General features: G+C 45.1%; 1 protein-coding gene across 1 annotated transcript in view; it reads left to right on the top strand.

Annotated features, from left to right (window-relative positions):
- Nucleotides 1–2,100: 2,100 nt before the first annotated feature.
- Nucleotides 2,101–12,689, top strand: part of LOC126990571 (ankyrin-1-like) — a 24,815-nt gene continuing 14,226 nt past the window's right edge. Inside the window, exons 1-2 of the mRNA XM_050849182.1 lie at nucleotides 2,101–2,136; nucleotides 5,920–6,220. Of these exons, the coding sequence (XP_050705139.1) occupies nucleotides 2,101–2,136; nucleotides 5,920–6,220 (337 nt within the window). The remainder of the gene's footprint in view (nucleotides 2,137–5,919; nucleotides 6,221–12,689) is intronic.

The following is a 12,689-nucleotide window of genomic DNA, read 5'->3' as shown; positions in this document are numbered from 1 at the left end:
CATCGGGGGTGAGGCTGGACTCAATCAAAGGGTAAAAATATTGACTCATATCTGGGGCGAATAAAGGTGTGAGGCTATAACTTTGATACCCGATATGGACAGTCGTTCTCAAATCGTGCAGAGGGAACAAGGCAGGTGTGACTCTACCGTGCGCTGCATCAAGCATGTTGCTAATAACCTGCTGATTTGCCGTTGCGACAGAGTTAATGACGTTTTCCAATACATGCAAGGCCTGACCTAGGAGGAGAAACTGATTCACCTGGTCGATCTGTTTGACAACTATGTTGATAACCTCTACCATCTTATTAGTTTGCTCTAGCAGTTCCTCAATGTTAGTATGCAATCGCGCAAGTTTTCTACAATTGGCGTTGCTCACCCTGCGATTTCGGGCAGCAAAGGAAAGTACATGAGCGTAGTGGTCCCGCAAGTCGCGTACGTCCTCGTCGGTAGCCGTACCGAAAAGGAACTTTGAGGCGGACCCCACGATGTTGAGCAACCCCCTCTTTACCCGAGAGTGAGCTGAGTGAAATCTATAATCCATGTCTACCTCATCAACTTTTCCCCGGAAGAACAGAATCCTATCCTCCAGTAGTTGAAAAAGAGTCAGAGAGTTGGTAGTAGAAGGTGCCTTTGATTCCCTAGTCTTGGTAGCCCGTATGGCGTCTGCCATGCCGAGTAGTTTTTCTGAGACTATCCTGATTGTGTCAGTGGTGTTGGTCAAGGAAGTATATGGATATTTTACGAGGAGCACATCTTCTATGAGGAAGACCTCTCCTATGTGTGCCGTGAGGGTGCCAGGCTTCAGGTGGATGGGCGTTGTTGCAAGCAGGGAGCCGAGGGACAACAAGATGATCAGAAAACGCAACAGCATGATCTGAAAGTGGTGGGAATGAAGTATTTAAACCCGTGGACTCAAGTTATAGCTATGGGTGGTGGGATTATCTTGTTGAACAATTGACTCTGAGGGGGAATTACCAATATCAAGGTTCAAAAGTGAGGGAATTACTTTCAGACGATCACTGTGAACTTCAAGACTGACTCCACTATTCGACTCGAGAACCTCGAACCGATTTCCCCTGACATTCCGAACAACTCGGGAAGGACCCACAAATTTAGCCCCCAGTTTCGAACTCCTTTCCGCTTGCTTAATCATGACTGTGTCACCCTCTTTTAATTTCACCGGGACGGCCTGTTTGTGTTGTTTTGACATCATTTTAACCTTTGTAGCTTTTAACGTACTCCTAACCTCTGAGTGTATCTTGGAAAACATATACATCTGCTGTTGTGCGTACCTATCAATGTTGTAGAAAGGTTGTTGTGGTTTTGTTAGGAAGTCGTACGGAGGACGTTTCTCCTCCCCATATAAGATGTAGTAGGGAGACTTCCCCGTAGAGTCGCTTACCGACGTATTTATGGAAGCGGCTATGTGCGATAGCCAATCCTCAAAGGCTTTCGATATGTCTAGCGCAACAGAGAACATTTCACCGAAACGGCTAAGAGAGGATAACCAATTCAGTTAAGAGAGCAAGAAGATCGCCAGTAGAACACCCCTTGCGGAACCCATACTGGCGATCAGATAGAAGGTTGGAAGAAGAAAGGTGCTTTTGAATCTTCTGGTTAAGGATTGATTCAAAAGCTTTAGATAGACAGGGAAGTAAATCTATAGGGCGGTAGTTTGAGGGATTGGAACGGTCACCCTTCTTAGGCACAGGCTGTACAAAGGCATACTTCCAGCAGGAAGGAAAGGTAGATGTTGATAGGCAGAGACGAAAGAGTTTGACCAGGCAGGGTGTCAGCACAGAAGTACAGTTTTTAAGGACAATAGGAGGCACTCCATCAGGTCCATAATCCTTCTGAGAGTTGAGGCCAGAGAGGGCATAGAAAACATCATTAGGAAGAATCTTAATAACAGGCATAAAGGAGTCAGAGGGGGGATGAGTAGGAGGAATATGCCCAGAATCGTCCAAGGTGGAGTTCTAACAGAGAGTTTGAGCGAAGACTTCAGCCTTAGAGACATGTGAGACGGCAGTGCTGCCGTCAGGGTTAAGGAGAGGAGGGAAAGAGGAAGAAGTGAAATTGGAGGAGATATTTCTTGGCTAGATGTCAGATGTCACTGGAAGAATTAGAAGAAGCAAGGTAATGACATTTTCTATTGATAAAAGAAGTTTTGGTAGGTCGGAAAATAGATTTGGCACGATTCCGGGCTGAAATGTAAAGGTCATAGTTAGCGGGAGCTCGAAGGCTCTGCAACCTTTTGTAAGCTGCCTCTCTATCTTTAATAGCACGAGAACAAGCATGATTAAACCAAGGATTTTTAGCAAGAGGAGTAGATAAAGAACGTGGAATGTATGCCTCCATTCCGGAGATAACCACTTATGAGATGCGGTGGGCACACAAAGGGGTCTCTCCCCTGGAAGCAGTAATCATTCCGCGGGAAATCGGAAAAGTACATCCTCAGGTCGTCCCACCGAGCTGAAGCAAAATGCCAGAAGCATCGCCTCTTCGGTGGGTTCATCACCATTTTGAATAGAATTTTGGGAAAAGGTGTGTGTGGTGTGTGAATGTAGTGTGGTGTAGAAAGAGAGAGGAACTGTCTTTAGAGAGCATGCTGAACTGCTCTCTGGTGTTGATGAAACAAAAGGGAAACGGTTATTGAGGACATGGGAAGGGATTTTGAGGGGCTTCAGCACCCTCCTTGCTTCCCATATATCCTTACCGGGAGTAGCTCACGCCCGTTCGGTAGGTGTAATCCTACCTACTCCTAATATATATATATATATATATATATATATATATATATATATATATATATATATATATATATATATATATATATATATATATATATATATATGTTTTGGGTATAGAAAATAGCTCAGGGTAAAAAGATAACAATAATATAAAAAAAACGTAGATCACTGCTCCTATAAAGAGTCAAGAGAAGTGGTCAGAAGAGAGGTCAATTTCGGTTGGCGAGGTGTCCTGGTACTCTCCTCTTGAAGGAGTTCAAGTCGTAGGCAGAAGGAAATACAGATGAAGGAAGATTGTTCCAGAGTTTACCCGCTTGTGGGATGAAAGAGTGAAGATGCTGGTTAACTCCTCCATAAGGGATTTGGACAGTATTGGAATGAGCTTGAGTCATGTGGTGTGGGGCCGCGAGGGGGCAACACGGCGGTGGAATTTAAGAGGTAGAAGACTTGATGAGACGAAGAGCCTCTTGACTCTACTCTGCACAAAAGAGGTGTAGTCTATGTGTGTAGCCCCCGACACGTGAGATGCATACTCCATACGAGGACGGACAAGGCCCCTGTATATGGATAGGAACTGTGCGGGGGAAAAGAACTGGCGGGTGGAGAGGTGTCTTGATACACTCTTCTTGAAAGAGGTCAAGTCATAGGCAGGAGGAAATACAGACGAAGGAAGAATGTTCCAGAGTTTACCACTGAAGGGGATGAAAGAATGGAGATGCTGGTTAACTCTTGCATAAGGGATTTGGACAGTATAGGAATGAGCACGAGTAGAAAGTCGTGTGCAGCGGGGCCGCGGGAGGGGGTGAGGCATGCAGTTAGCAATTTCAGAAGAGCAGTCAGCATGAAAATATCGATAGAAGATAGAAAGAGATGCAACATGGCGGCGAAATTTAAGAGGTAAAAGGCTGTCAGTAAGAGGAGGAAAGTTGATGAGACGAAGAGCCATATACTCCACTCTGTCCAGAAGAGGTTTGTGAGTGCCCCCCCCCCCCCACACACACACACGTGAGATCCATACTCCATACGAGAGCGGAAAAGTCCCCAATACTGGAAGCATCTGTGCGGGGGAGAAGAACTGGCGGAGACGATACAGAACGCCCAACCTCGAGGAAGCTGATTTAGTAATAGGAGGGATGTAAAGTTTCCAGTTGAGATTTTGAGCTAAGGATAGACCGAGGATATTTAGTGTTGAAGAAGGTGACAGCTGAGTGTTGTCGAAGAATAGGGAATAGGTGTTTGGAAGATTGTGTCGAGTTGATAGGTGGAGAAATTGGGTTTTTGAGGCATTAAAGTGTAATGCCCCGACGAGCTTATTTTCCATCCTTTCTATTTTCCTACACGTCCTCTGCGTGTATCGAAACAACACACGAGAAATTAATCAAGACAAGGAGAGGGTATTCCCCGGCTGCCTGGGATTGAACCCGCGACCAGCGTGACGGGAGAGTCACTCCTTACCGAGTCGGCCAAAGAGGTACCCCACTGGCTAAGTGGGTTATGGGAGGCTCGTTCATCAGGCCGTCGCCGCATTACACGGCTTTCCCCCCTATGTAGATTAATTTCTGTGTGTTGACAATGTCCCTTTGAGACATAACTCCACAATGTCCCTTTGAGACATAACTCCACAATGTCCCTTTGAGACATACCTCCAACTCTTCCCATTTTCTATTACCCTCGGAGCATGGGCCATCCTACCTGTTACCCCTTCGGGGAAACTCAACAGAACTGCAGGAGAGGATACCCACCGCTATGCCACCACTGTAATGCCCCGACGAGCTTATTTTCCATCCTTTCTATTTTCCTACACGTCCTCTGCGTGTATCGAAACAACACACGAGAAATTAATCAAGACACGGAGAGGGTATTCCCCGGCTGCCTGGGATTGAACCCGCGACCAGCGTGACGGGAGACCCACTCCTTACCGAGTCGGAAAAAGAGGTACCCCACTGGCTAAGTGGGTTATGGGAGGCTCGTTCATCAGGCCGTCGCCGCACTACAAAAGGACACAAGGTTCCTTTTACCCCAATCGGAAATGATAGCAAGGTCTAGGGTTAAGCGTTCTGCCGCCTCCAGTCCGGAGTCATTCTATACTTTGTTTCATGTTATCTGTCCACTCACAGCGTCAATCTCCATGGGTGTGGCACCTGCGCATTGTAGCTCATGATTGGGTGAAAATTGTCATGTCCGATATCGTTGGCCACGTGCGATTAATGGTCAAACTTTCGTCAGTAATATATATGAATGTTTTTTATGTACAAAGGAACCATGACACGTCCTTATGTACATCCCAAACACGCCGATCTGCATCGATAACACACCATACAGGCACACGAATGACAAGCTTGTGTCAGACAGCGAAGGCAGATCATACGCGAACTAACAACAGGCATAAAATAATAACCTTTATTTCATTCAAGATACAGAAAAATACACCAGGTTATTTAAGTGCAAGAAAAATGTTCTTTAATAATTCCTTGCATGTAAATCACGTGGCTAATACTTGACGCAGCAAGAAACATTACTGATGTGAGGCTTGGCTATTTCCATCGTGTGCTGTACGGCATAGTAGCAAGGCACATCGGCATGTCTGGGATTTATATGCCAAGGTGTGATTTTTTTTGTATACGTAAACATTCAAACATATCCTTGCAAATAAGGAATGAATATTTATCGCCACAGTTTCTTTTCCCTCCATCACGAGGCAGCAATGCGCGTGTGCCACGCCCACACTCGCGAGTGGACGGATGGACCGAACCCGACTACAGCAAAAGTGGCAGCAGCAGTGCCACTGGCACTGACATTGTCACTACCTTGTCATTACCTTTGGGATTGTTAATGACCATTACTACTATTATTAGATCATTATTAATACTATTACAATCATTGGTATTATTATTATTATTATTATTATTATTATTATTATTATTATTATTATTATTATTATTATTATTATTATTATCACTACAATTATTACCAGTAATATTCCGTAAACTATTACAATAATTCTTTCCCCTCTGAAGCTTCTCGTGAGGGAAGTTGTCGTGTTCGTCGTCAGTAATTATTGATACATTTAATGTGTTTTGGACGGTGAATATTAACGGTGGTGTGTGTTTGTCTCCCCGACACACACACTCACACTCACACTCACACACACACACACTCACACACACAGGAGCTCGTCACCGCCGTAAGGGCAGGAGACGAGGTCAAGGTCAGGGACGTCCTCGCCAGGGGAGGAGACCCCAAGGTGACCATCCCAAATAAAAGTGGTGGGTCGGGGTGCCTGGTGGACTTTGCTGCCGCCCATGGCCACGCCCACCTCCTGCCCTGCCTGCTGGGGGCGGGGCTCAGCGTGGAGGGCAGCGGCACTGTCGACCAAACACCACTGATGGCGGCTGCCAAAGTGGTCCACAAGACGACGTTAGAGAAGCTGCTCAGCCTTGGTGCCGACCCGCTGGCTGTTGACAATGGAGGTGAGTGGGTGTGGCGGTGGTGGTGGTGGTGATTTTTAAGGTGGTGGTGGTCGTGGTAAGGCGGTGATTTTTAAGGTATTGCTGTTGTTGTTGTTGGTGGTGGTAAGGTATGATTTTTAAGGTGGTGGTGGTTACGGTGGTGATTTTTAAGGTGGTGGTGATGTTGTTGTTGTTGTTGTTGTTGGTGGTGGTGGTAAGGTGGTGATTTTTAAGGTGATGGTGATGTTGTTGTTGTTGTTGGTGGTGGTGGTAAGGTGGTGATTTTTAAGGTGGTGGTGATGTTGTTGTTGTTGTTGGTGGTGGTGGTAAGGTGGTGATTTTTAAGGTGATGGTGATGTTGTTGTTGTTGTTGGTGGTAAGGTGGTGATTTTAAGGTGGTGGTGATGTTGTTGTTGTTGTTGGTGGTGGTGGTATGGTGGTGATTTTTAAGGTGGTAAGGTATGGTGGTTACGGTGGTGATTTTTAAGGTGGTGGTGATGTTGTTGTTGGTGGTGGTAAGGTGGTGATTTTTAAGGTGATGGTGGTTACGGTGGTGATTTTTAAGGTGGTGGTGATGTTGTTGTTGTTGGTGGTGGTGGTAAGGTAGTGTTTTTTATGGTGGTTTGGCTCGGCTTTCATGTTTGGATAGTTAAAAGAGAGAAAGAAGGGGGGATAGGGTAGGATAAAGTTGGAGGAAATTGGAAGGAAGTAGGAGAGATAGAAGGTGGCGGGCTGTCCGCCTTGCTTTGTATATGTTTTATATCTATCTAGGTGTGTAGGTACTGACGTCTATGGCTTTGGTCTTGGATTTGAGTATATTTTTTTTGCTGGCGTTATGTTGTGTATTTGTTTTCAGGTGTTCCTCTGTCTAGGATATTTGTTTGTTTCCTAAACCATGAGTGCTTTTTCTGTCTTTCATAGTTGCCTTTGAGGTTCGTAAAATGGTGATCCTGAAATGCTCTCGTTTTGGTGAAGATTTTGTCGGTTTGTGTGTGAAAAGTGTAGTTTATTGGTTCTATTCCTGCTTCTTCATGTAGTGTTTCTGTGTTCTTTGTGAATGGGTGTCTTTCGTTGAATGCAAATCGGAGGGCTTGGCTTTGTATCCGTCGTAGTTTCATTTTGTTTGTGTCGCTTGTTGTTACTAATGGGATGATGGGGTATTGAATTAGTGGTTTTTTTTTTTTGTTTTTTTTTTTACAGCAAAGGAGACAGCTCAAGGGCACAAAAAAGTAAACATTAACAAAAAAAAAAGCCCGCTACTCGCCGCTCCCAAAAAGAATCCAAAGAGGTGGCCGAAAGATAGGTCAGCTTCGGGAGGAGAGGTGTCCTGATACCCTCCTCTTGAAAGAGTTCAAGTCGTAGGCAGGAGGAAATACAGATGAAGGAAGATTGTTCCAGAGTTTACCAGCGTGAGGGATGAAAGAGTGAAGATGCTGGTTAACTCTTGCATAAGCGGTTTGGACAGTATAGGGATGAGCATGAGTAGAAAGTCGAGTGCAGCGGGGCCGCGGGAGGGGGGGAGGCATGCAGTTAGCAAGTTCAGAAGAGCAGTCAGCGTGGAAATATCGATAGAAGATAGAAAGAGAGGCAACATTGCGGCGGAATTTAAGAGGTAGAAGAGAATCAGTATGAGGAGGAGAGCTGATGAGACGAAGAGCCTTTGCCTCCACTCGGTCCAGAAGAGCTGTGAGTGGAGCCCCACACATGAGATGCATACTCCATACGAGGGCGGACAAGGCCCCTGTATGGACAGCAACTGTGCAGGGAGAAGAACTGGCGGAGACGGTACAGAACGCCCAGCCTCGAGGAAGCTGATTTAGTAAGAGATGAGATAAGTTTCCAGTTGAGATTTTGAGTTAAGGATAGACCGAGGATGTTTAGTGTTGAGGAAGGTGATAGCTGGGTGTTGTCAAAGAATAGGGATAGTTGTTTGGAAGATTGTGTCGAGTGGATAGGTGGAGAACTGTTTTTGAGGCGTTGAAGGACACCAGGTTCTTCATGCCCCAATCGGAAATAATAGTAAGGTCTGAGGCTACGCGTTCTGCAGCCTCCAGCCTTGAGTCGTTAAGTTCCTGAAGGGTGGGTCTTCTATTAAAAGAAGTTGAATAATGCAGAGTGGAATCATCGCCGTAGGAATGGATAGGACAGTTCGTTTTGGAAAGAAGATCATCAATGAACAACAGAAAAAGAGTGGGAGATAGGACAGAACCCTGTGGGACACCACTGTTAATAGATTTAGGGGAAGAACAGTGACCGTCTACCACGGCAGAAATAGAACGGTCAGAAAGGAAACTGGAGATAAAGGTACAGAGAGAAGGATAGAATCCGTAGGAGGGTAGTTTAGAAAGCAAAGATTTGTGCCAGACCCTATCAAAAGCTTTTGATATGTCCAGCGCAATAGCAAAAGTTTCACCGAAACGGCTAAGAGAGGATGACCAAGAGTCAGTTAAGAAGGCTAGGAGATCACCAGTAGAACGCCCCTTGCGGAACCCATACTGGCGATCAGATAGAAGTGGAAAGGTGCTTTTGAATCTTCCGGTTAAGGATTGATTCAAAAGCTTTAGATAGACAAGTAAAGCAATAGGACGGTAGTTTGAGGATTGGAGCGGTCAACCTTCTTAGGTACAGGCTGTATGAAGGCATACTTCCAGCAAGAAGGAAAGGTAGATGTTGACAGGCAGAGGCGAAAGAGTTTGACCAGGCAGGGTGACAGCACGGAGGCACAGTTTTTAAGGACAATAGGAGGCACTCCATCAGGTCAATAAGCCTTCTGAGGATTGAGGCCAGAGAGGGCATAGAAAACATCATTTTGAAGAATCTTTATAACAGGCATAAAGGAGTCAGAGGGGGGATGAGTAGGAGGAATATGCCCAGAATCGTCCAGAGGAGTTTTAGAAAAAGTTTGAGAGAAGAGATCAGCCTTAGAGATAGATGAGACGGCAGTGTTGCCGTCAGGACTGAGGAGGAGGAAAGATGAAGAAGTGAAGGTGGAGGAGATGTTTTTGGCTAGATGCCAGAAGTCACGGGAAGAGTTAGAGAAAGCAAGGTTTTGACATTTTCTATTAATGAAAGAATTTTTGGTTAGTCGGAGAATAGATTTGGCACGACTTCGGGCAGAAATGTAAAGTTCATAATTAGCATTAGTTTGAAGGCTCTGGTATCTTTTGTGAGCTACCTCTCTATCATTGACAGCACGAGAACAAGCGTGATTAAACCAAGGCTTTTTAGCGTGAGGAGTAGAGAAAGAACGAGGAATAAATGCCTCCATTCCAGAGACAATCACCTCTGTGATGCGCTGAGCACACACAGAGGGGTCTCTATCCTGGAAGCAATAATCATTCCACGGGAAATCGGAAAAGTACATCCTCAGGTCGTCCCACCGAGCTGAAGCAAAATGCCAGAAGCATCGCCTCTTCGGTGGGTCCAGAGGATGTACAGGAGCGATAGGACAGGATGCAGAAATAAGATTGTGATCGGAGGAGCCCAACGGAGAGAACAGTTTGACAGAATAAGCAGAAGGGTTTGAGGTAAGGAAGAGGTCTAGAATGTTGGGCCGATCTCCAAGACGGTCGGGAATACGTGTAGGGTGCTGGACCAACTGCTCTAGGTCGTTGAGGATAGCAAAGTTGTAGGCTTGTTCACCAGGATGGTCAGTGAAAGAGGATGAAAGCCAAAGCTGGTGGTGAACATTGAAATCTCCTAGGATGGAGATTTCAGCGAAGGGAGAGTGGGTCAAGATGTGCTCCACTTTAGAATTCAAATAGTCAAAGAATTTTACATAGTTAGTAGAGTTAGGTGAGAGATAAACAGCACAGATATATTTAGTAATAGAATGACAGTGAAGTCTTAACCAGATGGTGGAAAATTCAGAAGAGTCAAAGTCAGTAGCCTCAGAAACCTGTGTTTCGGTAAGGAAGAGAAGGTGAGGTTTAGAGGAGGAGAGATGATGTTCCACAGAATGAAAATTAGAGCGAAGACCGCGAATGTTGGAGAAATTGAGAAGAAAGAGGTTCGAGGAGTTATCAAGACACCTCTCGGGTCGGCAGCCAGAAGAGGAGTCCTCCCTGGGGGAATTTGTGGTCCCCCCCCCAGGCGGGGACTCCGAGGCTTGGTGTATGTGCGCCATTTTGAAATTTTAATTTTGGGAAAAGGTGTATATGTTGTGAGAATGTAGTGTGGTGTGGATAAAGAGAGGATCTGTCTTTAGAGAGCATGCTGAACTACTCTCCGGTGTTGGTGAGATAATAGGGAAACGGTTAGTGAGGACATGGGAAGGGTCTTTGGAGGGCTTCAGCTCCTTCACCTCTTCTCACCTCAATATAAATGCTTTTATAAGGCGCAGCTTGATGTGAGTTAGTGTTATTAAATCTTTGTAAATCCGTTATGGCTTCTATTCCTCTGATTCTGTTTTCTGCTACGTGTTTCCCTATGCCTGTACGCGTCATGGTTAGTCCCAGAACGTTTCCTCTTTCTGAGTAGTTTATAGCGGTTCCTTCTATTGTTATTTCATGCTTCTTTGATACTGCTAGTGGTATTATTTTAAACTTGTCTTTGTTCGTCTTTATTTTCCACTTTTTCTCGTAGTTTATTTATTTAATCTCATTCCGTGTCCTGTTATCCATTAATGCTCGTGATTTGCCTGCATGGCAAGTTATCTGTGTTATGTCGTCTGCGTACTGTATGTTAACACTACAAGCACCGAAGGGGGGCAGATGTGGCCCCCCCTGAGCCACTTCTATCAAAACGATACACTTTTTTATTATTATCAAGTGTAAAAGAAAAACAGTCCTACAGAAAAACGCGGAAAATACCCAAGATTAACAAGTGATATCAATAAGAAGCATATGAATCTTCGTTATTTTGCTACACACGAATATTTCGAGAAACTGACGCCAATCATTTTGAAACACAGTCGATACATTATGGAACGAGTGGAAACGGCTGCCGACTGCCAGATGTACAATAACCTGTACGATACCACCATACTATTACTGTTACACTATATATACCTGTCTTGTATACTGCATGGTTTGCATTTATTGTTTATAAATCCTTGGCTGATACACTAAACAGACCAACAAACAAACATGATGTGTTTACTATAATGAAAGAAACGCCGAAATTCGCCGTTGTAGCGTGCGTTCGTATGTGAGTGTGGCTTGAGTAGGTAGGAAGACATCTACCGAACGGGCGCAAGCCACTCCCGGTGAGTTATATATGGGAGGTGAGAAGGTAGTTGAAGCCCTCCAAAGACCCTTCCCATGTCCTCACTAACCGTTTCCCTATTGTCTCACCAACACCGGAGAGTAGTTCAGCATGCTCTCTAAAGACAGATCCTCTCTTAATCCACACCACACTACATTCACACAACATATACACCTTTTCCCAAAATTAAAATCTCAAAATGGCGCACCTACACAAGCCTCGGAGTCCCTGCCTGGGGACCACAAAGTCCCCCAGGGAGGACTCTCCTTCTGGCTGCCGACCCGAGAGGTGTCTTGATAAATCCTCGAACCTCTTTCATCTCAATTTCTGCAACATTCGCGGTCTTCGCTCTAATGTTCATTCTGTGGAACATCCTCTCTCCTCCTCTAAACCTCACCTTCTCTTCTTTACCGAAACACAGGTTTCTGAGGCTACTGACAGCAATCTCTACTCTGTTCCCTCCTACTATCTCTATCCTAAATTTCAATCCAAAGCTGGATGTTGCGCCTACGTGCAACGACATCACTTGTTCTCGTGCCCACGACCTTGACTCTTCTGAATTTTCCACCATCAGGATAAGACTTCATTGTCATTCAATTACTAAATAAATCTGTGATGTTTATCTCTCACCTAACTCTACCAACTATGTAAAATTCTTTGACTATTTGAATTCTAAAGTGGAGCACATATTGACCCACTCTCCCTTCGCTGAAATCTCCATCCTAGGAGATTTCAATGTTCACCACCAGCTTTGGCTTTCATCCTCTTTCACTGACCATCCTGGTGAACAAGCCTACAACTTTGCTATCCTCAACGACCTAGAGCAGTTGGTCCAGCACCCTACACGTATTCCCGACCGTCTTGGAGACCGGCCCAGCATTCTAAACCTCTTCCTTACCTCAAACCCTTCTGCTTATTCTGTCAAACTGTTCTCTCCGTTGGGCTCCTCCGATCACAATCTTATTTCTGCATCCTGTCCTATCGCTCCTGTACACCCTCTGGACCCACCGAAGAGGCGATGCTTCTGGCATTTTGCTTCAGCTCGGTGGGACGACCTGAGGATGTACTTTTCCTCGTTTTTTCTCTACTCACGCTAAAAAGCCTTGGTTTAATCACGCTTGTTCTCGTGCTGTCAATGATAGAGAGGTAGCTCACAAAAGGTACCAGAGCCTTCAAACTAATGCTAATTATGAACTTTACATTTCTGCCCGAAATCGTGCCAAATCTATTCTCTGACTAACCAAAAATTCTTGCATTAAGAGAAAATGCCAAAACCTTGCTTTCT

The sequence above is a fragment of the Eriocheir sinensis genome, unplaced genomic scaffold (assembly GCF_024679095.1).
Source record: "Eriocheir sinensis breed Jianghai 21 unplaced genomic scaffold, ASM2467909v1 Scaffold177, whole genome shotgun sequence".
Lineage (NCBI taxonomy): Eukaryota > Metazoa > Arthropoda > Malacostraca > Decapoda > Varunidae > Eriocheir > Eriocheir sinensis.
Note: the sequence above shows the minus strand (reverse complement) of the source record. Positions and strands in the feature narration are given on the sequence as shown.